This window comes from Podarcis raffonei, chromosome 11, assembly GCF_027172205.1.
Source record: "Podarcis raffonei isolate rPodRaf1 chromosome 11, rPodRaf1.pri, whole genome shotgun sequence".
NCBI lineage: Eukaryota > Metazoa > Chordata > Lepidosauria > Squamata > Lacertidae > Podarcis > Podarcis raffonei.
The window spans coordinates 30165948-30193565 of NC_070612.1; the positions used below are offsets into that span (position 1 = coordinate 30165948).

Sequence of the window (27618 nt, forward strand, 5' to 3'; positions counted from 1 at the left end):
TCGCAAAATAAAACATCATGTTTTTAAACACGTTTCTCTGCAAGAAAACCTCAAATGAAGCTTTAAGATTGTTTGTGTGATTTATAACTGTCGTTAAGCTATAGTACTGGAACGGCTAGTCCTGGTGAATTCGCAACCAGCATGCCGAGTCCATACACAAGCTTTCCCAGTGACCCTGGAAGCATCTTGGATTTCCTTCTCACACTGAAACTGCTTGGGTTGTATTTCACAACCATCTCTCTGCGTTATTGCACAATGGAATGGGAGGGGGAGAGAAGAGACTATACCACCCCTAACGAAACCAGTCACCTGTTTCACTGCAAAGTCATAATTTTTAGAAGTTTGAAGGTTTCCTATGAAAAGAATATAACGTCCTTGTGACCCAGGATTTGAGATTCATCTGGAGGCCACCTCATCTCATAGTTGAGCTAAGAATAACTCACCTTGAAACAGGCAATTAGGCTATGTGATAACTATATCAGGTTACTGGCACCAGAAGGCAAGGTCTCAGACTTACCTGTGAGCGTTCCGTTTCTGCAGAGGTGGCCTGAGCACCTACAAAAAAAGGGAAGCTCTCATCTCAGGCTTCAGCACAAGCAAAGATGGTAGCAAACACATACAAGCTCCATTAGCAAAGAAGATACCACTGAGTTACAGCCCTTCAGTAAAACTACAGATAAGCAGTAGACCACAGCACAATGGACAGCAAGAGCTACTTCCAGAAGCTCTATTCACATATATTTTCTAAACAGATGTATAGGTTCACATTTAGTTCTCATCAGCCCTGCCTTCTAGGGGGGAAATCCAGATACAGTGGTAGCTCAGTTAAAGAACAGCCCTGTTTACAAACTATTCAGTTTACGAACTCCGCAAAACCAGAAGTAGTGTAACGGTTTGCAAACTTTACCTCGGTCTAAGAACGGAATCCAAATGGTCAATGGGCACCGGTGGTGGGAGACCTCATTAGGGAAAGCGTGCTTAAGTTTAAGAATGGCTTTGGTTTAAAAACGGACTTCCGGAACGGATTAAGTTCGTAAACCTAGGTACCACTGTATTCCCCCTGCCAATGTAATTAACGAAGAAAAGCATACCAGGAAGGGATACAAATGAAGATTTCCCTTATGGCTTGCAGTTCTAGTTTGAGCAAGATCTTCTTCAATGCAGCCAACCTCTGAAAAAAATCTTCCATATATAAAAAGCATGTTTTGCTTTTAGTTTGCTAACATATAACTTGCTAACAGCAGGTGATGCTGTGGTCTAAACCACTGAGCCTCTTAGGATAGCTGATTGTAATCCATGTGACAGGTTGAGTTCCCATTGCTTTGTCCTTAGCAGTTCGAAAGCATACCAGCGCAAGTAGATAAATAGGTACCGCTGAGGCGGGAAGATAAATGGCATTTCCGTGCACTCTGGCATTCATCACGGTGCTCCGTTGTGCCAGAAGCAGTTTAGTCACACTGGCCACATGACCTGGAAAGCTGTCTGCGGAGAAACGCCAGCTCCCTCAGCCTGAAAGTGAAATGAGCACTGCAACCCCATGGTCGAATTAGACTGGACTTAACCATCTAGGGGTCCTTTACCATTACTTTTTTAACATAAATATACTAGATTAAACCAGAACCCTGGCTAAAAGAGATGAGGACCCAGCTGGTACTAACTTGCTAGGTAGTAACTGCTTCTTATTCAGTGATCATGTGCCTCCACCAGCGTAGAACAGAAGCAGAAATAGCCTCTTCAGTTTACTAAGCTTCCAGCATCTGGATTCTTTGCACTGAAAGGTGTTAAAAGTGAAGAGGCTGCTTGTTGGTGTGAAAGTTACAAGAGGTGGTCCCATTTCTGAGCCTTTTCACCTTTTAAAAAGGCACACATTTTTTTTCCTGATAACGATGATATTCCTATTTTGGTAAAACGAGTATATTCAGACCTTAACTTATAACTTGCTGATTTGAAGCACAATATCATGGTACAGATCAAATGTAAACTTCTTACATATTTGGCAATTATCAACATACTTAGCCACCACTGGGCAATCCTGGCATCACTGTACAAAACAGACTTGTCATTTGGATTAGAAAGAGTTATGAATAATCAGAGCCCTTCGTCGACACACTGCTCCTATTCCTATGATGTGATGCGGGGGAGAAATCAACCATGTATTTAGCAAATACTCAACATGTGTTTTAATCAGTTGGAATAAATAATGTAGCCAAAGTCAGTGTTGATGTTAAAAATTTTATCCTTAGAATTTAAAGTTATTTTTAAAAAGGGAAATATATTCATCATAAGCAGCATCAGATGCTATTTAAACATGATGTCATTTTCATATTTAACACACATAGCACGAATTCTGTTGAAAAGCTTGAAATCAGGCCTTACTGACCACCAATGGTTCCATGTGAGAAATTTAAAATGGAAAACAACGCCATCTAATTTCACTGAAACTGCCATATTTCTTTCTATTTGAATAGCTGGGTATTCCATAAATGTCTCTTCAAGAAAGCAAGGAGAAATAGATGAAGATACCTGAATTATCTGTCTGTGACCGTATAATTGAGAGCCCAATGGGTTTGTATAAATAAAGTCCAACTTTACACAATATAGGCAGAAATATTTTAACAGTTAAATTGCTTCCGATTAAAAAAAAACCTTGTGGCAAAAAAAGATAAATCCCAAAGGGTCTTTGTTCTTCAATCACCAGTAATTTGTACCCTTCAAAAAGATACCCTGCCATTTTTCTCCTGCTTCAAAGCAATACTTTTTTGGGAGGAAAGGTATGGTGAAAATAAGAATCAAATGCAATGAACTCTCGGGTGAAGTTGTCCAGCAATGGACATTGTTCCAGTGCCCTCTATAAACCATCAGTATTGTCCTTGTCCAGTGGCATGGGCTTTTTTCTTGCCATGGTAGCAAACAGTGCATCCATCATCCCCAAGACTTCTAGTAATTCTTCTTGGAGATCAATCTCTTTTTCAATGAGATTTTGAAGTTTTAGAAATTGCTTGTCAATAACCGAGGACTGTCCAACCACAGGCATGTAGATTTCTGCGAAGGAAGAGATACAAGTTAAAATGGAACTTCCCTGCTTAATGGGGTTTATCACATCTTATAAGCCTAAAACGAGTTTCCAGCCGCACCTTTAAAAAGTCTAAAATCGTTTTATTGAAGACAGCAAGGTTTTGCAGGCTGGCATCTTGTATCAAATGAAAGAGGCAATGAGAAGTTTAATGAATGAAATACAAATGGTATCGTCATCCTGATGGTCATTGTTTATAAAAAAAAAACAATGTTTTTTCAATAAAATAAAATGAGGTCTAAAAGTGCTTTCAAAATTGTTCAATTAACAGTTACCCTTATAACTGTTATAAGCAGATATTTTATTAATTTTGCTTTTTAGAAGGAAACCATTTATTATTATCAACACATTTATAAAAGTGCTTTGCTCAAGCTTCCAAAGCAGCTGGCAACGTAAGTCACAACCAGCTTTCAATTAGTCTCAGGGTCAATTTTTTTTTATGGTAGCCCAAATCTCAGTTGTACGGGTGTATGTATATATCTCAATTTTAACTCATGAGCTATTGCTGCAATCTGCTCCAATTGTATTTTTTATCTTTATGAATGCTGTTTTTATTATTATGTTACGTGAGCTGGTCTTTGACCGTAATAAATTATCTAGTCTCTGTGGAAAGCAAAAAAAGGACAGGACTGGCATGGAAGGCTTTCTATGAAAGGGCTTAAATCCAGCCACAAGCAAAACTGTGTGTGTCGACTTTTAAAGGGTCAGCTTCTCACACAGCAAACTGCCCAGTAACTATGATCTCCATCAGACCATCAAGGTGCCTCAGCCACCCAGAGATCGGGCGGGTGGCGAGTGAACTCAGCATCTTTTCAATTGAAGCACCCTTTCCTTGGTCTTCTGCTCAAAGAAGACCCCAGAGCCAATCACTTTTTACATACCAGGTGAATATCTTTTAATATACATAGGCCTTTAAGAAAAAGTAAAGTTTAATTATTTGTTTGCATCCAGAGGCACAACAGCATAAGGACATTCATGCAAGGGGATTTCCCCATCCCCTCCTCTCCACTGCGGCCCTCTGAAGATGCACGAACTATGGATTCGCCCCCCCCTGTGAAATGCCATGGGATGAAAAGTGGTGCTGCAGTGGGAGCAAGGAAATAAAAATCAGGCCCCTTGCACAAGGTGTCTTGACTCAGTTTCAGCCAATTTCCTCTTTCCTACTGCAGTGCCCCTTGCCTGACCCCATGCCTTTTCCATCTTTCTTCTATAGTAGAATTCAGGATGGCACATGCAGCGATCAGACGATCTCTCATCCAGTCACTAACCAGATCCCAACCCACATCGTGCGCCTTCAGACCACAAACTTCTATTCAATTGGTTATCATGGTAGTGTAAGAAAGCCTTGCACACAAAGCAAAGGCCATACCAATACATAGCATGGACATCCTTCTTTGTGAATAGAAAATAGGGTGTCTTTGGTTACCTGGGTATGAATCAATTCTATTAGTATTGTCAGATATTAGTGTTAGGATATTTCCGTTCCACCTTAAAAGGGAGCAGGCTTTGTGAGTCACAGAGTCTGCGTATTTCCTGTTCACAGGATGTTTATGTTTTCAGTTGCTTTCGTTTCTCTTGTTGCCTGAGCATACCGAAACAGGCAGTCATGTTTTTCTTTGTTCTGATCAACGCTGAATAAACTTGGAAAAATGCTCTCCTGCTGTGCATCTCTCGCTGTGTGAATTCTGCTGACAGAGTGTGCACCAGCCTAAGAATGTGGCAATCTATTTCTGAGGCTTCGTGTCGCTAATTGCTGATACTGCCTGTCTACGGGAGGTCGATGGATCGTCCGGCAGCCGGCTTGGGGGCTATGATGGACTTTGCCTCCCTGGCAGTATCCCAACAATTAGTACTTACCTATAATCATTTCTGCAATGTTTATCAGCACAGGAGCAAATCTTGCATCAGTCACGTGTCTGCAAGTTAATAGCCAGATGTTAGCAATTTTCACTATTGTAGAAGAAACACACTGAAGGCTATGTTCTCTGTCATAGGGAGAAGGTGCTGTACGGAGATGGTGAGATGCAAGTGAGAAATAGAGGACAACTGCTGGCTACCAAAGTTCCTTCCCTTCCATCCTATTTCTGTTAACAAGAGAGGAATTGAGGGTACTTCTACCAATCATATTTACCTCTCTTCTATGAGCTAGGTATTCAGAATAAGTAAGAATTAAGGATTATACTATTCCAACATCCATATTAAAGAATCACATACAGTGGTACCTTGGGTTACAGACGCTTCAGGTTACAGACTCCGCTAACCCAGAAATAGTACCTCGGGTTAAGAACTTTGCTTCAGGATGAAAACAGAAATCACACAGCGGCGGCGCAGGAGGTCCCATTAGCTAAAGTGGTGCTTCAGGTTAAGAACAGTTTCAGGTTAAGAACGGACCTCCAGAATGAATTAAGTTCTTAACCCGAGGTACTAATGTACATGGAGGATGGCCAATGACCAAGGATAAAGGGAGTTGTTGCCCAGTAACGTCTCAATAGTTCCTTCTGCTCCTCCAGTTATTCTGCCAGCTGCAGCAATCCGAAGAGGAGAGGTGAGAGCTAAAAGCGGGGGGGGGGGGCCTGAATTGCATGTGCCGATCTGACCTAACTTGCTGGCTCTCTGGCTGTAGGCATCTAGTTCAGATGTGTACATAGAAGCTAAGCAGTGCTTTGCCAGGACTGGGTTCCTGTGATCATCCCACCCAAACCTTCACAAGCTGGCCTTTCTTTGTTCCACTTTGACATGGCAGAACTGTCTGAAAGCCTTGCTTTAGAAAGCAGAATGCCCTGTGCCATTTCTCCCAATCTGTAGCACAATTTTTTGGCCCAGAAAACACAATTACGAAAGCAATTACCTTATCAAGAAAGAAAGGAGGACACTGAGCTGTTTTTCATCTCTCCCTGCGAGTGCGTTTTTCAAGGTTCCTCTGCGGTTTAATTCCTGAAAGACCGTGACTATAACTTCAGGTGGCTTTTTCCTCGCGGAATCCTAGAAGCACAAAGCAAGGGGATTGCATGAACTTAAGCAATTTGAATCATGCCTTGTCCATAAAGAAAAGGGAATGCATTCAGAATGTATCTAAAATTCATTAACGGGACAGCTCATTGGGCTTCTAAGCCTCCAGTTCCTGTCAGTCCTTTAATAGCAAGGAGCTGCTCAAGGACCATCAAGTGAAACATCTACAACTCTGGCTTCTATTCCCAACCAAAATAAGATGTTATTTCTACAAATAGAGCCCATGCCCAGCAGTGGTGATAAGAGTCTGTAGATTTTGGCTAGACTACAGTAGAGCTGGGGAATGTTTTTCAGCAAGAAGTCCACATTTCTTTCTGGGCAACTTTCTGAGGACCACATATGAGCGCTGGGTGAGGCCAGAGAGAAAAGTAGGCAGAGCAATGAAAAGTTTGACATGTATAGATTAGTTTTACATACTCTCATTCCTCTCCCTCTGTCGAGGAATGTGTAGCATAATCAGGGTTCCAGGACACAATCTAGCAGGCAAATACACTCAGGGACACAGGAAAGCAGACCCAGTGAAGGATGTGGCCTGGGAAGAGTCCCAGAGACAGATGGAGAGGTCTAGAGGGCCATAATCGGCCAGACAGAAAGATCTACTCCAAGACTAGCACTTGTGAGTTTTGCTTTCTGGTATAAGTAAGTACATAAAACAGAAGAAAGCATGGCTCATCAAATATAAAAAGGCACTTGAGTATTTTTTAGTTCATTAAGGCTCAGGAGTATACCCTACACAAATGGAGTGGGGTCCCTAAGACAGTTGGATGGCGCCTTGTACGCCTCCTTCCGACAACTCCTGCAGCAGAGCTGGTGCTAAACGTATTGCTGTGCTTTGGACCACATCAGTGAAACCAAGAGGGCGGTCTTTTTGCCTGAGCAGCCCAGGACCTCCATACACACTGCTCAGGCTTGCACCCTGGGGAGGTCACTTTGGTGCTGCTGACACAAGAGTTTGACTTCACCCCAGAAGGCACATTGCTCTCCAGACAGACGGATGCCAACAACAACAACAACAAAAATACACAACAACCTTTTCATGAGATTTTCCACTGTTGGAAGTAACATCCATGCTGTAACTATGGGCTGTATCTCACTAAACTATTGACTGTACAGGATGACTACTGCAAACACAATGGAACAGCCTCTCCCTCTCCTCCCTCCACGTACCCCCAAATCTGATCCAGAGCTGGAGGGACCCCAGAGCAGAGGAAGGGCAAGTTCTGCTGTACTTGTGGGAGTCATTCTGCACACACAATTATTTAGTTGTACACAGCCCATGAACAATAGAAGGCCTTTGTTTATGGATCATTTTATGCCACATTCACTGGAAAGTTTTATGGTACAATAGTATAACTGAAACAGAATCATCCAATCTAAAAGGTGACTCATGTACTACTAGCTTACCTCAAGCACAGCATCAAGAGCCTTAGAAACCTGGAAACTTCTCAGGAGCTTATCATATTTCTTCAAATATGTTTTGGCAGGCCTACTGACAATGAAATCCTCCTAAAAGATGAAGGGAGAGACAATCCATGATAAAACCCACAAACCACCATCCCACCTCCTTCAATATCACCTTTGTATTGTTTGCATAGTTTATCCTGCCATAGAAATGCAAAACCAGATACATTTTGTTCTTGTCAAGTTTATTTTCCCCTACACCCAGTACAGTGTTACCTCGGGTTAAGTACTTACTTTGTTCCGGAGGTCCGTTCTTAACCTGAAACTGTTCTTAACCTGAAGCACCACTTTAGCTAACGGGGCCTCCCGCTGCCACTGCGCAATTTCTGTTCTCATCCTGAAGCAAAGTTCTTAACCTGAAGCACTATTTCTGGGTTAGCGGAGTCTGTAACCTGAAGCATATGTAACCCGAGGTACCACTGTACACTAAAAGTAGGGAACGGTCTGATTCAGTATACGGCAGCTTCCTAAGTTCCTCCAACTGATCAGTCAATGAAATGTTGCAGCCTAACTAACTTCCCCTTAAGTCTTTGTTACTCAGTTTCAAAAACATGATCTGTTAATGCACCTCTTTTGCTAGTAGAAAACAGGACTTGCTCTGTGCATCCTTTCGTTCCATACCTGCTTCGGCATGTAGTTCTTTCCTTTCACAAAGGTCCTATAGGCAGGCCTTCTCCTCTGCTGCTGAAGCTCTCTTGCACCTTCATGCTTCCGGTGTTTAACATTCAGTATTCCATTTGTCATGCCTACAACTAGAGATTCATCCTCAGGCTAAAAGGAAAGAGAAACAGGCTTGCTTAACCAGAAACTGTAACCCAGACACACATTTTTTAGTTCTCTGTCTTTAGTTTAAAGCTTCCCATTTACAGCAAAGAAGAATTGCCTCGGGTAATATTTATTTTATTAAGAGATTATTTTTTTTAGCTGCCCTTCAGCAGTTAGGTATCAGGGCAGTATATAAAATAACGAAACAATGGCTTCTGATATTCCATTCTGAGCAGAGGGCAATTGTGAAAAGACATCCTTGGAAGAATGGAATCAAGTTAAAGCCTGTCCCTAATTACCTGGCCTAGGCTACATCCACAGCACATATTTAAGGCGTTCTCGTTCCATTTTAAAAGTCATAGCTTCCCTCCTGCAAAAAATCTGGGGTACTGTACTCTGTTTAAGGGCCTCCTTTGGGGACGCAGGTGGCGCTGTGGGTAAAAGCCTCAGCACCTAGGACTTGCCGATCAAAAGGTCGGCGGTTCGAATCCCCGCGGCAGGGTGCGTTCCCATCGCTCGGTCCCAGCGCCTGCCAACCTAGCAGTTCGAAAGCACCTTTGGGTGCAAGTAGATAAACAGGGACCGCTTACTAGCGGGAAGGTAAACGGCGTTCTGTGTGCTGCGCTGGCTCGCCAGATGCAGCTTGTCACACTGGCCACGTGACCCGGAAGTGTCTTCGGACAGCGCTGGCTCCCGGCCTATAGAGTGAGATGAGTGCACAACCCTAGAGTCTGTCAAGACTGGCCCGTACGGGCAGGGGTACCTTTACCTTTACCTTTACCACCTCTCAGGTCCCTTAACAACAACTATAGCTCCAAGCACTCTTGGGGGTGGGGACGACTTTAAGAGGAGCAAGAGAACTTTAAATGTATGATGGAGCTGTGACCCAGGTGAGGTTAAGCCCCAGCAACGTCTTCTGGTCTAATAATGCAATCTTATGCATGTTTATTCGAAAGCAAGTTCCACAGGGTTTATTTAAAGATAAGCATGCATAGGATTGTGATGTCCACTGCTTGAGGGATTGATGTGATCGGCATTGGTGCCAACAGCCTTTAACTTGCCAAATTTGATGGTTCATGTACCTATTTACAATTAAGGCGATCTACGATGGCTTTGGGCAGTACTGTCACCTCACCTGTAATCACCTGCCTGGTGAAAACAGTATCTATTTGAAAGAAAACCTGGTGTAATACATTCCAGACAGACCCCTTTCGGGGGGGGGGGTCCCACATTGCTTCCATACCATTATTGCAAGCACAACTGAAAGAAACCTCTTGGGGTACCTACCAATCCTACAATTCTATGAAGAAGCCAGTGTGTGACTTAGTATGTGTCTAAGCTCAATTTTCAAATTGTCAGGTAATCATTGCTTGCCAGAAGGTTTATTTTAGTACTTACTGCCAAGGCAAGACTGAGAATGGATGCTGCATAGTTAAAGCTGTGGACGACCTTGTAGGAAGTTGTACTGTAAACCTTCACATGCCTACGAAGAGAAAAAAAAATACAGATTTCAGAGTACTCAACAGGTTAAATATTACATGAAAATGTGACTTGCCTCCAGTTGTTGCAAAAAAACCCCCCATATTTAAAAAATATGTGGCTAAACCCATATTTTCAAGTCGTATCTTTTAGTGAAGGGGGGGAAACCAGAAGTAGAGTAAGAATGCATGCAAGTCAATATTCTTGGAACGCTGCTAAATTGTATATCCAGCTCTACATTCTGCAGTCTGCTTGTTTATTGAATTTATAACCCACCATTCCTCCCGAGGGAGCCCAGGACAGCAAACAGATCCACAATTTAAAGACAAAAACAAAGCACAAACTTTCTGAAAACAGTTACATGTAAAAAAAAAAAAAACATTATTCCATCCAGTGATTTTCGGGTTGCCAGGAGTAGAATTCCACCAAATTCCTGGGTAAAAAGGAATTTTTCTGAAATTCCTTCTGAAAGCTAATGGTGATAAAGGCACCTTTAACAAGTCACAAGACAAAACAGAAAACACACAGCTCTGTGTATGGAATTACACCTCTACACAGAAAGCTCTCTAGAAAAGCCAGTAAGAGAAACTGTGAAAAATACAAACCTGTCTAGTGAGCCGGAAAGCAGCCTCTGACCAGAGCTACTCAGACACAAACAGGTTACAGTCTTATGGTGATTTCTCAAGGACACTAGTAACTGTCCTCCTCTAAGGAAGTCCCAGACTTTAACATAACGACCACCTTTTTTTAAGAAGAAAGGATTATTTGTACACAAATAATAAACAAGGCATTTCCTAGGCATGCATGAGTACTGCCACAATTTTCCCTCTAGGCCAGGGTTCCCCAAACTTGGGTCTCCAGCTGTTTTGGGGAGTACAATCCCCATCATCCCTGACCAATGGTCCTGCTAGCTAGGGATGATAGGTGGGGGAATTTGTGGCCTTGTAAATGTTACTGAACTGCAACTGCCATCAGCCCTAGCTAGCATGGCCACTGATCAGGGATGGTGGGAGCTGTAGCACAGCAATGAGGACAACATATTCCCCGCCCAGAACATATAATCTGATAGGAGATACAACATCCCCTTACAGTAGGAAGCAATTGTCTCCTATACAGACTGCATTACACACAGAGACCTACATGAACAACAACAGCAATCCAAAGTCAACCTTGCATGTTTTTTTCTTAAAAAGATTATGGGAAACCAAGATTGAAAACAGCATTTCAATATACCCTTGAAAAAAGACTTAGAAGCTATTATCTAGCAAGCACAGGGCTTCAGCCAAAAATGGTACGGAACCTTACAGCAGTACACTCTTGTCACTAGGGTCTGCACCCTCCATCAATTACAAAGAGGGAAATAAGTAAGATAGATTGCAGATAGAACTAGAAACAAGCTGTACGGTTGGAAGGAGGGAGGAAGGGAGGGAGGGAAACTGCCCGTTTGATAAAATACCTGCAGTCACAAGAAGACCTCCGGAAGGAAAGAGATTAACACTCTCAACCGGCTGCCCATGTTCTATCGTCATGACGCTTTTTTCTGCCCGTGTATCAAACACTTTCACAGTATGATCATATGAACCTAGAAGGCATCCCAGAAATAAGGAAAAAGAAGAGTTTGAGGGTTGTAACAGTTGACATCATGACTACAAGCCTACTATTTCAATGCGTCTGTACTGCATATGACTTAGCTGGATGCAACCCCGAGATTTTAACATACATAGAATAATGGAATGTTGTTCTAGGTGCAACTTCCACCCTGCCCAGACCCAAAGCACAGTGTATTATTGAAACAGCCACTGGCGTAATATAAAACATCAATGATCAACTCACATCTCGCCCCTCCACACCAAATCACACTGAAAGCAGCTGTTCTGAAGGGACACACCACTTTACCCAAGCATGATTCCGGAAATTACTGTTAGAGTCTAAAATAAATCGCTCACTAAAAAGAGTGCAGCAAACACCTGTGGGTTGTTTTCATTTGATTTGTGATTTTAATCCAAAGAAGCCATTTAGTGACTCCTCTCTCATCACCCATGTCTGGGCTGCAATATTTTTAAATGAGCCAACTACAATTATGTCTTCTTATGCAATGACTTCTACTTAGATCAAGCATGAAGAAAAGGAAACGCAAATGCAAAAAAAATTAAAAAAATTCAGCTTAATCAGAAAATCATTCTGCCTGAACAGAGCCACAAAAATTTACAAGCAAAACAATATTAAGAAGGCATTAAATTAGAGAAGCAAATGGCGGTTACAGAGCAATAGGGAAAGCAAGCCTTCTATAGCAGGAATGGGGAAACTCTTTCAGCCTGAAGGTCACATTCTTTTCTGGGCAACCTCCCAAGAGCCAAATGCCAGTGGGGCCAGGGGCAAAAGTGGGCAGAGCAATAAATGTACCTTTGTGGAGAGCAGCCTAGTTGTCTCACATATACACCTCTCTGTCCTCCCAAGTGGCCATTATCAAAGTTCAAGGACATATTCCAGCCAGACAAAAGCACTCAAGGAGGGCATGAAATGAGGCTGGTGAGGGGTGTGGCCTGACCAGATCATGTGCTGGAGGGGGGGGCATAGGGAGAGAGAACCAAGGGCCAAATAGAGCAACATGAAGGGTTGCATTTGGCCTCCAGCCCTGATTCTCCAGCTCTCTTTTATGGTAAACCTGCAATATCTGCAAAGAAAGTGTGCCCAGCAGTGATACAGAGTAGTAGAAAGTGAACCACCAACCTGTTACAAAAAGATCAGCATTCAGTTTACTAGTACAGCCACATCTCACATAGTCTGTGTGCTCGTTGTAGGATACGATTTCTGATGCGGATGAAATGTCCCACACCTTTGATGTGTAATCATCTGCTCCAGATACTATTCGGAATTTATCGGATAGAAAGCCCACAACATGTACTGCTCTAAAAAGAAAGATTCAAAGTTCCCCAAATTAGTCCTTTGCAAATGTTTGGTCACATACTTGAATTTTCCATTAATCTCCAGTATTATTTATGGTGATGACGGTTACATTTATATCCCACTTTTCCTCCAAGTTCAAGGAGGCATACATGGGTCTCTGCTCCCCATTTTATCCTCACAACAAGCCTGTGAGGTAGTTTACTACTGACAAATCTCTAGAAGACCTAGACACAAAAGCTTTCAAGGCAAATCCAGGAATTGAGAATCCTGAGAATATTCTGCTGAGATGACCTTGGATGTATGATTTGATGTGACGAATTCACCAGAAAGCTAAATGAAATTTCCTGCTTTTGTACATCATGAAAAAGAAAAGTAGACATATTAAAGTGAGCTACCTGGAATGGACTGAGGTGTGAGCCAGTTTCCTTAGGTGACTAGTATTCCAGAACAGCAGGACCATAACTGACAAAGCCTTGCTCTCAAGACAAAGGCACACAAAGCTCAAGTTGGCAGGAAGGTCATCAAAGAAAAATTCAGTGCAAAATACAGGCTACGAGCTTGATGCATCATGATTACACAAAAAGCACTCATTAAATGCATTTTCAATACCCAGTGATCTTACAGAGTGTAAAACAAATCTTTGCAGAATGGACCTGTTTTAAGTAAAATATGCTCTCTTACTTAGTATGGCCATCAAACTGTCGCAACGCTGCTCTCCCACTGGTATCAAAGAGTCGAATGATGCCCTCTTCACTGCCAGCAACCAGCAACTTCCCATCATCTCGATATGTAGCACAGTATGCTACATCTTTGAAGCGAGAGAATGTTTTGATTGGTTCTTGAGAGTATCGACCGTAAATGTGGATCTAGAACAAAATGCAATGTGTACATGGAGAGCATGACATACAGATGCAACTGAAATACCAAGCTATCTCTTTTGCCCAATAGCAGTATTGTCGCTGGACTTCAGCCATTCATTCCATCTATTGTTAGCACAAGGCCCTTCATGAATGGAGAGGGGGAGATTTGGCGCCTCTAGGCTCTGTGCACAGAGGCTCTATGGAAGTTGAGCATGAAGTGTCAAAAATGGATGGTGATAAGGGGCAGGGTTTTCCATTAATGCAATGACAGCCCTGAAAAATTCATTCCCCACCCCCACCCCACTGGTCTGAATGGCAACCAGTTACTTACATGGGAGAAAGTAAAAGGGCAACACTCAGGGGACTATTGGATCTTGTGAACCACTTCCAGGCTATACATTTGATTTGATTTCAAATCATGCAATCATCATTGTGATGTCAGGTGATTGACAAACATGTGGTCCCACCTACATGTCAAATTTGGCTTGCAAGGGATGGGGGAGAGATAACAAGCTGGTCTACCAGTCAAATCCAGTCCTCCACCCCTGCTCTAAGCCACAATTTACCATTATATCCAAACCAGGTCAGACAGAGATGATATTATCATCAAGAATTACAATCTATAAATAAACTTTTGCAGCTTAAGTAGTAAGTTTTCCCCCATTCTTCCATTGCCAGACATGCTTTTTTCCTTCCAGCATACGTTCCATCCATTTTCAGTTTATTTTCTAAATACCGCACATATCCCGATGCCCCAAACAATCAGGTGATCATTATCTGTATACAACAAAAATTTCAACAGGGCTTTATGAAGGCAAACAGGATACTAAAGGCCCTTTGCAGATAAAGGCAGCACAGTCCTATGGTGTTACTTTCGCAGCTGCAACACAAGCAGACAAAATAAGTGTGCAAGCAAACTTAGCAGAGCCCTATATAATACAAGTACAAGAAGAGGCTGTGAAAACTGGACTATATTTTAAACCTTACCCTTGATGAAGCTGTGACAGCATAGTTATATGGAGGAACTGGAGAAAAGTCTATTTTGTTCACTGCACCAAACTCCTTTATCTGAATAGGAGCCTAAAAAAAAGTTAGCATAATTAACATTGTGTTCTTAAGACAGTTCCTTTAACAGAATATTTACAAAAGTGAGAAAGAATAACATCAAAATGTTAAAATATTTATTAGATTACAAACTTTTAAAAACCATACAAAAATGTACTAGGTTTTATTTGTTTTAGTGCTATAACTCCCATATGGAATTGCATGTACAGGATTTCATCTGATTATTTAATTCATGTACTCTTGATTCTTGCATAGTTGTTTCTCTGTTTCATTATAGCTGTTTTATAAAGGTTTTAATTTTTTCTTTGCACTCTAGTGTCATAACAAAGCAGTATAATTGCGGCAGAGGTACATCTATTTAAAAAAACCATATATATATATAACATATTATTCTAATATAAGGAAGTACAGAACTCAAATGCAAAGTTTCCATGCATTCTCTTTCAATCTCCAAGTCAAATTAGTGAGATTGAAACAATGTATTATTACCTTGAAATTCTTCCAGTACGAAGTATCCTTTGTTACTTTCTCACCAAGCTTTGGAAAAGACTGAACTTTAACAGGTTTGTACTCAGCCATTTTATCTTAAGTACAGTAAAAGTTCTTCAAGTAGCAAAATATAATCTTCCAGCGTTGCAAATTTCATATGGCAAAAGTAGACCAGGCTTCTGAGGAGGGGAGAACAAGAGTACACAAAACACTGAAATCTATCTATAATACTAAGCAAACATGTACTGCAAATTTTAAAGCAACTCACATACTATTTGTTACCCTATTTTAATCCTCATCTAAAACAAGTATTTTGTTCCTCATTATACAGCTTCAATATTTGGCAGTTTTCTGTATCTAAAGCAGACTAGAATAGCTGTCTAAACCCTTCTAACGGAACTCAGTACATATCAGTATTTTGCCTCAAAAACAAAACTTATATATCCTGAACGTGTAAAGCAACAAGTGGTTTCAAAATAACTCTGAACTGTCTTAAGTTTCTCCAGGATGACAGGATCTTGTGCAAAGCAATCACAAACTGAACTGACATGAAGTCTAGGGAGTAAATGATCATAGGAGTATAGAGAGCTGCCTTATACTTAGTCAGACCACTGACATATCTAGCCAAGTACTGTCCACAGTAACTGGCATCAGCTCTTCAGAATTTCAGACCCTACCTGAAGATGCAAGAGGTTGAATCAATAACCTTATGTTTCCATGCTCTACCACTGAGCTACAGCCCTTTGATAAAACTACAGAAAAGCAAAAACTCAGAGCACTGCCATTTGAGTTTCTTAAGGGTGCAAGCAAAGTCAATATTAGCTCAATCCAAACAAAACTCTCAGTAAATGTCAGCTATTAACACCATAGTTAATAAGCATGTTTAGGACTGCAGCTTACAAAGAACTTGATGTACAAGACAGAACAACATTCCTGACTTCACAAACCAGGAATAGTCAATGTGTTGGGATACTCCAGGTATTGCTGGACTTCAGCTTTAATAATTGCAATTCAGCATAGCCAAAAGAGAAGCTTTTGGAGTTATTTCTCCTCCCCCCCGAAAAAAGGTAAGTGAGGTAGAGCAGAGAGAGAGAGAAAGAAAGAAAGAAACACATGACACAAGTTATGTATAGCGTGGAGAAAGTAAATAGAACATTTTCTGCCTCTTTCATAATATTAGGGTCTTAGGATCACCAGATGAAGCTTGTCACATGATGAAATTGGATTGGAGGTTCAGAATAGACCAAATAAAAGTACAGTGGTACCTCTGGATGCAAACGGGATCCGTTCCGGAGCCCTGTTCGCATCCTGAAGTGAACATAACACACGACTGCAGGTCGAGTTTCGCCGCTTCCGCGCATGTCATTTTCAGTGTCTGTGCATGCCCGAGCAGTGAAACCCGGAAGTAATGCGTTCCGTTACTTCCAGGTCGCCGCGGAGCGCAACCCGAACATGCTTAACCTGAAGCATATTCGCCCTGAGGTATGACTGTACTTCTTTATGTGCTGGAGATGGTTATCAGAAAGCTATCAATAGCAATGAGCCAGAATAGCTCAACAGAATGTCCACATTCAAAGGCAGTATTCACTTAAATATCAGGATACAGTGGTACCTCGGATTACATACGCTTCAGGTTACAGACTCTGCTAACCCAGAAATATTACCTCGGGTTAAGAACTTTGCTTCAGGATGAGAACAGAAATTGTGCTCCGGCGGCGCAGCAGCAGCAGGAGGCCCTATTAGCTAAGGTGATGCTTCAGGTTAAGAACAGTTTCAGGTTAAGTACGGACCTCCGGACCTGAAACTGAGGGGCAGCTTCGCCAGCCGATTTCCTGCCTCTCCTACATGTGAGAGAGACGTAAGAGGCGAGTGGGGGGTCTGATGAATGCGATCGCTCTGCAGCGATGGCACAGAGACTTTCCTCTGAGAGGAAAGTCACACGCGCGTGTTTCCTCCGGGACAAGACCTCCAGCCTTTCAACCAAGGGAGTTATCTTACCTCAGAATTTGAAGATTTCTTCCTCAGCGCTTTAGAGTCACGTTGCCGCCTATGGAGGCCGCCATCACCGCGCTCAAGCTTCCGGATAGGATGCTTACGTCATGAGCAGCGCGCCGCCCCTGCCGCCAACAACGGCGCGTTGTGTGCTACTCACGATCCCCGTCCTAGAGTTAGGAAGAAAATAACACCAACTAAACTTCGGGTTCCTATCGGAAAGAGGAGAGCCGCCTGACGGTGCCCGCATTTCTGTCCTATTCAGCTCATATCATCTCGCCATCATTATAATTCATCCTGAAACCGGAATTTTATTTTCCCGCCCTTAGGGACGCGGGAGGCGCTGCAGTCTAAACCACAGAGCCTAGGGCTTGCCACCTTACCTTATCTCTATGTCGGGAAAGCGGAGGGAGGAGCTTTTTGTGGTGACGTAATCATCAGTCTCCTCCTCCTCCTCCCCCTGAACTTAAAGCGTACTCCTCGAGACTGCTTGACTTTTTCCTTCCGGGTCTAAGCGGAAGTGACGCCATGGGCCGCACCAACACAACAATAACAGCGCCGCGGTGGAAGATGTCAGTGAGGAACGACGCCAGACTAGGAAGGTAAAAGGGCGGAGAAGGGGAGCGGGTAGACTGGGGTTTGTGCAGACTGGAGCGCCAGTCTTGGGCTAGAGGGACCTGGGTTCAAATCCCCGCTTAGCCGCAAAGCCCTTCCCCTCTGCACCAGCATCCCGTCTCCCACCATGGCCAGTGGCAGCATCCGAGCGAGACGGGAGCGCCCTCGCCCGCACTGACGCCCAGCAGCTGCTCTGCAGGAGCAAAAGCGCCTCTCTCATACTGCACGTAGGCTAGCCCCTGCATCGTAGTAACTGTAGCCATGGATTTATTCAATCCCTCTTTCGAAAGCAGTTGAAACTGATGGCCCCGCCTTGAAGCAGCAAATTCCATAAGTAAGCTCTGTGCCGTCTGAGGAAGCACGAATATAAAAAGCTGCCTTTTGCCGTGTCCGATTCCATTCGTGCTGGCAGCCTCTCTCTCCGCAGTCCCGTGCAGGGATCTTCTTCAGCACCTGCTACTAGATCTTTTTTAACTGGAGTTGCCAGGGATTGGATACAAAGCGTGTGCTCTGCCAAACTCAATCACGCATTTGTTTCGGTTTTCTGTCCCAAGGCTAGGAGCATCCATAATCATTCCATTAAAATCACTGAATTATGCACAATAATGTTGATGAAGCTTTAACAGTGGTTGGTGGTGAACTCCCAGCTTGGGGATCTAATCAAGCCCTCCCCGTCCCCAAACAGCAAATTTTTCTGGCCCTGCACGACCCCACCAGTTTGGTAGCAATGGTAAAAAGAAATAAAGTATGCATAGCACTGGGGGTGCAAATTGTCCCCTAATCAAAAATTGAAGGCAATGTGATTTAAAGTTTTATATGCAATACAAAAAAATGTTTATATCAACATTTGTGTGGCTGTTTGGGGATTTTCTTATGCACAGAAGGTAGTTCTATGATAGAGGTAAGTAGATCTGCATCTGCTGCTAGATCTGTAGGTGATTTGCAATAGATCAGCATGGATCTCTGATTCATAGTTGTTTAACAGTAGCAGAAGCAAGATGACTCACCACCACTTAAATATATATTACTAAAATTAAGAGCACTTTTGTGCTGAAGGGTTGTAAACTCTCTTGTGTTCTGCTACTCAGAACAAATTGCTAGACTTTGAATTCTTTAATTCTAAGAGTAAGTTTTTTGCACCAAGTTCTGGTTAGTGGATCTTGGGATCTTGGACCACCCCTGTTCAACACAGAATAAATAATCACATCTGTTCAGAATGATGGACTTTATTGCATTTTCATTATATGTTTGTGGCATTATAGTCAATAGCATATTACTGTTTTATGTTCAATTGCAGGTGGTCGTAACCCTTGGCTGTTGAGATTTTAATATTCTCAAGAAAACTGAAGTAAAAGCCATAAGAAAACACATCATATAACTGAGATTCGAATAATGGAATCATCTACAAATCTAGATGTTGGAGCCCAGTTAATTGTGGAAGACTGTTCTGGCAGCTATAGCCTGTCTCACATGCCAGATATTAAAGTGGAGCCTCACCTCGATTCCAGTGTTGAAGAAGGACCAGCTCAGAGTGTCGCCATGGGAATGAAATTCATTTTGCCCAATAGGTTTGATATGAATGTGTGTTCTCGGTTTGTCAAATCATTGAATGAAGAAGACAGCAAAAACATTCAGGATCAAGTGAACTCTGACCTTGAAGTGGCATCTGTATTATTTAAAGGTTGTGATTTAAAACTTATCTTTAGCTTTAACTGTTACTGTTGGATAGATGGATAAACAAGAAAATGCTATATTGGCAAAAGAATGCATATGCACATATGAATATTTAACATTTTTCTTGTTCAGCAAGCATCTTCTGTATCAGCCTTTAACTGACTGCTGAGAACTTTTCTATGCCACCAGGCTTATGACAGCAATTAATAAGAATACATTTTCCCATAATGATTAGTTGATGGCCTCTGATTTTATGTTGATATTATTATATATAAATATTATTGTACACCACTTTGATTTTCTATGATACAGTGGTATATAAATCCTTTTATAAATAAAGTAAATTTGAAGAAGCTATTCTGAACACTACTTTTTTCTTGCTTTCCTCATGTAGCTGAGTGCAATATCCATACTTCTCCTTCTCCTGGAATTCAAGTAAGACATGTCTACACCCCATCAACTACGAAGCACTTTTCTCCCATAAAGCAGTCAACCACATTAACTAACAAGCACAGGGGAAATGAAGTTTCTACAACCCCTTTGCTTGTAAACTGTAAGTGATTCTTCGTGGAATGGTAAATTTAAGTTTTCATTTTGGGATCCTCCATTGGGATTACTACAAGAAACTGGTATTTGCATTCACTTAGCCAGTCACCCAGTCATTTATTTATCTCTAAATTGATTAGGGGTAAGATCTCTTTAACTGAAAACAGTGACTTTGTCATTCTGGGATGCCAAGCTTTCTTTCAAAATAGAAAAGGGCTAGGCATGTTAGTATGCTGGAATAGAAAGGCAAAAGGCACCACACATAATGTCTTTGATATTCTGTTACCTAATGAACGTCAAGAAATTGTAAACCAGTTCATCATTTGTACATTGAGCAAACCTGCATTATTTCTCATGCTAATCATGTTGGGGGAAAAGACATGTAAGCCTTATCCTCACCCAATGAAAATTTTATTCTTGTGCACTTCTGAAATTCCAAGTAAGGCATTGCTCCTATACTTTCAAGACTTCTCATTGTAGCCATAGGGGCTGTGTCTATCTCATTGAAAGCTGAAATTCTCAGCAAGCTGCTTTTTCTAACCCCGGTCCCACATTCTTGCCTCTTTTGAAATCAGGGTCTACACACAATCCTCCTTATTGGATGACTGTGAAGGTAAATTAATTGTAAAGTAACTTTCTGTGCCAGAAATAATAGCAGGCTGCTTGGTTGTGTCAGCTATGTGATCATCCTCTCTGTGTTACTTTTCTCTAACAACATGCAGTCAGTATTGTAGTCCTAAATCATGGCAGCATTGCACCACAGAAGTTGATATAGTTCTGCTGTTTTTGCAGCTCTTTCTGTTCACCAGCTGGCAGCTCAAGGGGAAATGCTGTATTTAGCTACACGCATAGAGCAAGGTGAGAATTTGTTTTGGTCTTTTTTTCTGCCAAAAAATGATCAGCTGCTAGGTTGGGGTGGGTCCTGCAACTGGCCCTATTCACATTTGTGCTTTATTTCATACATTTCTGTTCTGAATTTACTGTGGAAATGGTTCTGAAATGTTTTTTGCCTCATAGATCATGAGGTCAAAACTTATATATCAGCACTGCAGAATATATATATATATATATATATATATATATATATATATATATATATGTTTTATGTTTTCTAGTCACTCTTCTTTAAGAAAAGAATCATAGTGCAAACCTGGTTTTTTTAGTGCTGTGATGCTCTGGTTATAACTCTTATCCAAGCTATCCTGTGATATTTGTTCTTTGAATTATGCAACGTTTATTGCTCATTGGCCAAACAGGCTAACGTTGAATTACGTAACAGGGCAAAGTGCATATTTCAGATAGTAGGAGGTGTTTACCCTGGCCCCTTATTGTAGCAAGCCTTGTCTTCATTTTTAGGGCCTATGGCATCCAGAATTTGCTTCCAAAAGTGAGTGAAGCTGACTCATTTATTCCTTCTCACCCACTTCTGACAGTATTCACTCCATGGCATTGCCTACTTTGCATTTCCACCGTAGCAGGGATCCACAAATTGTGTCTTGGCTTAATAGTCAGCTGTTATTTTTGTTTGCAACCAATTCCACTCCTCTGCAAGACTCAAAAGATTGGGAAAGGGTGTCTCTCACTTGAAACTGACCTTTGAAAAGGACCAGAGGGCAGTATTCACTGCTTTTCTGCATCCCTCTTTATCCCAGCATAGTGAGTTGAGACCCAATCCCCCCAAATATTCATAATAACTTTATTCCAGCATCGCATGGAGACAACAGGAGTGAGATGGTTGATCTGTATGTTTTGTTAAATAGAAAATGTAATCAACCATACGGACGAAGAAGGCTTTACCCCTCTGATGTGGGCTGCAGCTCATGGGCAGATAGCAGTGGTAGAATTTCTGCTTCAAAATGTGAGTGAAAATACGTTTTCGGGCCCCCCCCCATGCATTTGTAGTGATAGTCAACAATTGTATCCATCAAGAACAACGCTTATAGCCTCTGAAGGTTGTCTGAAGTCCTCTTGTGAAGCCTTACATAGATGGTAACAATGCTGCGCTATCGTTTAAATCCCAGGTTGTAATTTTCTGTCTAGACCTGGTCAACACCATGTTTTAGCCATGTTACAAAAGATTCAGAGGAGAAACACGAATGCATGATTTATGCACAAAGTCTGAAGAAAAATTAATCTGAGGGCTATTTTTTATTTTTATCTAGCGGCTGAGGATCATACCCATTTCTTCCACTTACAATTCCTGACTGAACATATGTTGCTAACTGTTGCTAACTGTTCTGCCTCTACAAATCCTAGGTTCTGATACCCCATGAGCAGGGGCGTAGGAAGGGGGGTGCATACCTCGCCGTGCCGCCCCCCTGCTCCTCTGCCACTCCGGGTGCCGCAGCAGCTAGCTACGCCCCTGCCCATGGGCACTGTAACAGTCTTTCTTTCCAAAAGGCATGAATGAACAAGTCCATAAATAAGCAATGGAACTGTTTACCAGGTACAGAGAAAAGAAGCAGTAGTTTGAGCTGCAACAAATCATGCTTAGGCTGTACATAAGGAAAAAAGAAGTGTAGGCTTAGTTGTACAAATTGTCCATGGAACTTTTGGAATCTCCTCTTTCCCATACAGTATAAAGAAGTAAATGGCTGAGCTGAGTCCAGGGTGATTTCAGTACCTAGAATCTGGACAGTATATAATTGGACACATGGGATTCCACCATCAAGGTTTTTATTAATCTAACCCATATCACATTTTAAACCCTGCTTTTTCTGTCAGGGTGCAGACCCACAGATTCTTGGAAAAGGGCGAGAGAGTGCACTATCACTGGCCTGCAGTAAAGGATACACAGACATTGTCAAGATGTTGCTCGACTGCGGAGTTGATGTAAATGAATATGACTGGGTAAGCCCTTTACTGCAGCTACTATTCACATTACAAACTCTTGGGTAGTAAAAGAAGCCAAAATATATGGACCCCTGTTCATATACAGCTTGTTTGGGTCACTGAACTGGGCAAATGAATTCTGATATTATTATTGGTTTTCTTTTTCTTTTTCAGAATGGTGGTACACCTTTGCTCTATGCTGTGCATGGGAACCATGTAAAATGTGTCAAAATACTCTTAGGTAAGTATTATGAAGGCAGTTCTTAGCCAATAAAGGCTGTAAGAACTGCAGGATGTTAGCAAATCAATGATTTGTTTCCTGTTGTTTTAATTAGAGCATGGTGCTGATCCTACTATAGAGACAGACTCCGGATATAATTCCATGGATCTGGCTGTAGCCCTGGGCCATCGTACTGGTGAGTATTCAAATACTTTAGGATTTACTTTAAGGGTTGGTGCTCTTTTTTTGTATCAGCCGCTTCACCTGTTGGTGGTTCACAAAATGCACAGGCTTTTACTGCTGCTTCTGGAGAGGCCTTCTTTATCACCATTTACAGCAGTGGTAGTTTATGCAGAGCTGAGGGAAGACAGCTTAGTGCTGTGCATGCATTGCACTCCCTTCCCCCGCCCCTTGATCATCTCACTGTTATCCTTCATGCTGTAGATTGATAGCTGCTTCTTTTGCTGCCTAGAACTTGGTGGGGGCAGGATAGGACTAACAAATGAGCTTGCCCCTGTATGAAGAGGCCAAGTTTCATTTCTTGGTCATGCCAGAGCAGCAACAGGGAACCAGAAGGGTCAGACTGAAATGTGGCCAACGTTCTGCAGGCCACATTCCAATGGAAGTTTTTTGCCTTTCCTTAATGTGCTCCTTTTGGCAGTGATCAGATATACCAATAGTGAATGGGGCTAATAGCATTTTACATAAACACACACACACACAGATTACTATTTTGGATTACTACAAACTCTATGCAATTTCAGCTTTTTCAGCTCTCCTATTTACATCTCCAAAATAGGATACATCACCACTTAAGAGCTGAACTCTAATCGTGTTTTTCCCCCCAATTCAGTTCAACAGGTTATTGAGTCACACTTATTAACACTCCTTCAAAACATCAAAGAATAATGGCATTTTCGTCATGAGACAAGACTTCGTATGTGAAGAAAAACTGGGTTTTAGGACTGATCAACATGAAAAAGACTTGATTTTTTAAAAAATCAGTACCGTGGTCCCACCATTGTTGGAGGACGGCAGGTGGGGAAGACTCTCATTACTTTAGGCGGTCCTAGTTTGCAACCCAAACCAGGGATTTTGGCAGTGTCTGTTGGCCTGCACGTTTTAAGCAGTTATTGGTTGTGCAGATGGAAAAGTTAGCAGCACCAGAGCTGCAGTGTTGAGCGTGGCCTGCCACCAGCAAGCCTTTCCCTTGCAGCAGTGCTGCTTTATCATACCAGAAAAAGACAGTGTACAAAATCTCATGACGGGGACTGTTGTGTAAGAAACTTCCTCAGCTACATTTTTGGGCAAGAGAGTGCTTGACGTTTGGATTCAGGAAAACTTTCTGAGGCTTTGCTCAGGCAACACTTCTCTCATTGGTAAGATTTTAACATGATTCAGTTTCACGTATTTGGCTGGCGTTTGTCAAACCACATCTATCCTACTTGCAAATATTTCATGCAATATTGAATAATCTGTTTGACAAAGGAATTGGAGAGAATTTAACATCGTATAAAATAACATACCTCCTTATTCTTCATAATCTATTAGAAGTCTACTTGGAGCACTACATTAGTGCATATGCTACTGAAATGAGTCAGCTGGTGCCAGGGAATGCAGCATATGTATTAAAATTTGCAGTTAAGAACTGGCTAGGTACTCTTAGGTGAGGGTAGAAAGGCTTTCTCCCTGATTGTACTCTACAATCAGCTTGTATATCAGCCCACAGATGTAACTGTGTTACGTTATATGTATACGTTACTTATTTGCTGGTGAATGGCAGAGAGTCGAGAGTTTCATCCCATTTGTATCCTGCTTCCTTTCTGTGCTGTCTCATGCTTAAATACAAGGCTCCTCTACCTCTGTATTTCTGACTTTGCCACCCAAGTCATCTGAATTAGCTAGTTTACTTGGAGCCGAAAGTTGTTCTGTAAGTAGTGAAGTTCTTTCAAGGTTATACTTCAGAATATAAGTGAGTAAATTTCCTGTTTGGATGTTTCATTTCGTTTTGTTTTCATTTAAAAAATAAATATCTGCCAACAGTGAGAAATGTTTTTCAGTACTTTTCTCCAATATGCTGGATTTCTATGAACCAATATTTCTTTGACATGAGAGGTTTGAATCATGTCCCTTTAATTCTGAAATGGTTAGATTCCATGAAACACCTGTGTTTTCTGAGCATATAGGGCAGATCTTAAAACTATGAGTGGAGAATGTAGTCTGGTACTTTCACACAAACAAGATAAACCTTTTAACAGCCTTTCTGAAAGGCTGAGAACCACAAACTTCGAAATGATCCTCTGCTACAGGTCAAGACTTATACCCAAAATGTAGACAAGTAAATGGTACTTGTCTTGCATTATGACTTTGTCATACCCAAAGAGCCAAGACGTTCAAATGGTCAATACTGTGAACTTGTGATTACTGAGAATTTTGCAGATTACCATGAAATGCTGTATAAATGTAAATAAACCCTTCCCCTTTCACACAGTGTACCTAAAAGCTATCTGAAACAGCAATGGGACTATCTTCCGCTCCTATGCTTGCCTAAATAAGGTTGAAATGTGTAAGAGTGAACTGTAAATGTATTTAAATGAAAGTTAGGTAGTACAATGTGCTCAAAGCCTAAGAGCAAGAATAATAATTAAAACAAATATTTATTTCCAAGTAAAAGTGTTTCAGACTTAGTATAAGGCAGATTGTGAACAGGGCATCCTTTTGTGGTTACAACCGATGAAAACGAGCTTGCTACCATGTTTGCCGTATCTCTTATCGCATATTACACGGAACCATTATTCTTCAGTTAAAGAACAAAAAAAACCCTGTAGAAGTAACAATGTTTTATTATAAAGTTAAAAGCATTTAGCATCTGTTTAAAATGCATGTTTCCAGTAATGAAAATAAACATTTTTCTCTGAGGGGTAATTGTGCAATACTGAACATGCAATAGGTTCCCTGTTCTCAAGAATCTGATTAGCCAAAGCAGACTATTTAAATTCCTCCATTCCCCCCCCATGGACCTATGCAAGTGTACCCCTCTATAAATGATGTCTTTGATGCACTATGTATTAGGATGTGTCTGCCAAGTTTTTGCTCAAGCTGCTCAGCTAAACTATTGTTTTGATCTTGTAAAGTTGTGTCTTAGGTGTTATTACCTATTTTGAGAGTTGCAAGTTCTTCATATAGTGCAAATAAACTGTTTTTAAATGAAATTGTTTACCTTGATTTCTTCTTGAGCATGCTAAATGAAAAACACACACCGTTTTTCCTCTGTAACTGTCAATGGTTGCATTTTATGCAACATTAGGCTGGGGGGTGTCCCATGCCTGTTTTATATAGCTTAAAGGTCAGATGAGACCACCCCAGGGGTCATAATTTGGCCTATATGGCCATTTCCCCCCCATCATATCCTCCTGCCTCTACATCTGACTTAAACTGTTGGGCAGGTAAAGCTGCAACTGCAAAAGAGCAACCGGGAACCCCTTAAGAGTTTACTCTGAATTGTTCCTTTGCAAGCAGGGCTTTCATTCAGTGCATTTCGCATTTGGTGGCAAATGCAAGCCCTGCCGTAACTGGCTGTTCTTGGGAGCTCTCAGTCAGTACTGAATTTATTTTTAAGGAAGAAATATGAGTGCACTTAAACATGCACATCTGATTCCTTTGAAACTGAACCACCCACTGGGTTCTTCGTTTATTCCAGTAGGAAACAAATCCTGGGGCAGTTTAGGCTTATGTCTGAATAATCAGTGCTCATGCTGTTTACCCCAACCAGCCATGATGCAGAGGTCAGAATAAACCATAGCTTCAACTCATGGCTTGTTTGGAGGGTAATAAAACTACAAGCACTGCTTTGGCTGCAACAGCTTGTTTCTCTCCTGGAGCAAGGAGAATGGATTTGAGAAGAACTAGACAGCAGCAAACAGCTCAGGCAGACTAATTAACCACTTAATATTGGGCATAACCATGGCCAATATCAGCAGGGTAGGTTTTGTAGAATATTACTTAACTGGCAGTTATACCATTTTCACCTTTCCATTGACATTTTAAGGTGCTCTTGCTTGTTGAAGATAATTGACATGTACTGCTATTCCATGGGATATTCTTCATGGGTTCATCCTTTTGGTATATGCAAGTCATTCAATTTGTCCCTATAAGTGGCATGACTGTTATTTAAGACAATTATAACTAGGCTTGTTCCTGTCTCCTTTATATAGATAGGATCATAGGCTGGTATCTAATGGTGCAAGTCCATTGAGAGAAGGAATACATCAGAACAGGGTTGAGAAGCAATTTTGACAAATTCCCCATAGTACTATGTAGTATTATTATTAATTGAATTTATTTACCACCCTATACTCAGAGCTCTCAGGGCCTAGAGATCTGGGCCTAGATCTATTGCCAAAGTTAGGAGATCCACTGAGGCAGATTTAGGGATCTGGAGAAAATTGACACGTCCCCCCCCCAAAGCTCCCTTACCTATTATACACAATCGGATACCAACTTTTGTCTAAATTGCTTTCATATGAAGGGGGCTGAATAAACAACAAAATGTTCGTACTCCATCTGATAAAGGGGTTTTAGCACTAGCGTGTTGTTTTTTGTCCAAGTGCCACAGCCTGGCTAACTAGACC

The 27618-nt window shown here is 41.6% G+C and overlaps 2 protein-coding genes across 3 annotated transcripts; one reads left to right on the forward strand and one right to left on the reverse strand.

Moving 5' to 3' along the window:
* Window positions 1-2528: 2528 nt before the first annotated feature.
* UTP15 (UTP15 small subunit processome component) lies at window positions 2529-17560 on the reverse strand. The gene is made up of 14 exons (XM_053408236.1): window positions 17484-17560; window positions 17107-17270; window positions 15109-15287; window positions 14542-14634; window positions 13376-13560; window positions 12518-12696; window positions 11244-11369; window positions 10393-10528; window positions 9707-9791; window positions 8165-8314; window positions 7487-7588; window positions 5922-6055; window positions 4931-4989; window positions 2529-3042 (listed from the first exon to the last, which is right to left on the reverse strand). The coding sequence occupies exons 3-14, from the start codon at window positions 15196-15198 to the stop codon at window positions 2849-2851; spliced, it is 1533 nt and encodes a 510-aa protein (XP_053264211.1). The 5' UTR covers window positions 15199-15287; window positions 17107-17270; window positions 17484-17560; the 3' UTR covers window positions 2529-2848.
* A 41-nt stretch (window positions 17561-17601) lies between these two features.
* On the forward strand, window positions 17602-24734 carry ANKRA2 (ankyrin repeat family A member 2). Of its 2 annotated transcripts, none has more exons than XM_053408594.1 (9): window positions 17602-17702; window positions 19013-19396; window positions 19784-19942; window positions 20728-20793; window positions 21696-21793; window positions 22660-22785; window positions 22942-23008; window positions 23103-23183; window positions 23841-24734. In XM_053408594.1, the coding sequence occupies exons 2-9, from the start codon at window positions 19108-19110 to the stop codon at window positions 23894-23896; spliced, it is 942 nt and encodes a 313-aa protein (XP_053264569.1). In that variant the 5' UTR covers window positions 17602-17702; window positions 19013-19107; the 3' UTR covers window positions 23897-24734. The 2 variants fall into 2 exon arrangements, with proteins under 2 accessions (XP_053264569.1, XP_053264570.1); XM_053408595.1 differs by lacking the exon at window positions 23841-24734 and adding an exon at window positions 23460-23801.
* Window positions 24735-27618: the final 2884 nt, after the last annotated feature.

Excerpts from the sequence above, each read along its gene's own strand:
- UTP15 (XM_053408236.1), bottom strand. The coding sequence starts at position 15,198 with ATGGCTGAGTACAAACCTGTTAAAGTTCAGTCTTTTCCAAAGCTTGGT. Across the intron at positions 10,529-11,243 it reads AGGTCTTCTTGTGACTGCAG|GTGGTCGTTATGTTAAAGTC; the intron begins GTATTTTATCAA and ends TCTTAAAAAAAG. Across the intron at positions 9,792-10,392 it reads CTTTCCGGCTCACTAGACAG|GCATGTGAAGGTTTACAGTA; the intron begins GTTTGTATTTTT and ends TTCTCTTCGTAG.
- ANKRA2 (XM_053408594.1), top strand. The coding sequence starts at position 19,108 with ATGGAATCATCTACAAATCTAGATGTTGGAGCCCAGTTAATTGTGGAA. Across the intron at positions 20,794-21,695 it reads AGCTACACGCATAGAGCAAG|AAAATGTAATCAACCATACG; the intron begins GTGAGAATTTGT and ends TTTGTTAAATAG. Across the intron at positions 22,786-22,941 it reads ATGTAAATGAATATGACTGG|AATGGTGGTACACCTTTGCT; the intron begins GTAAGCCCTTTA and ends TTTCTTTTTCAG.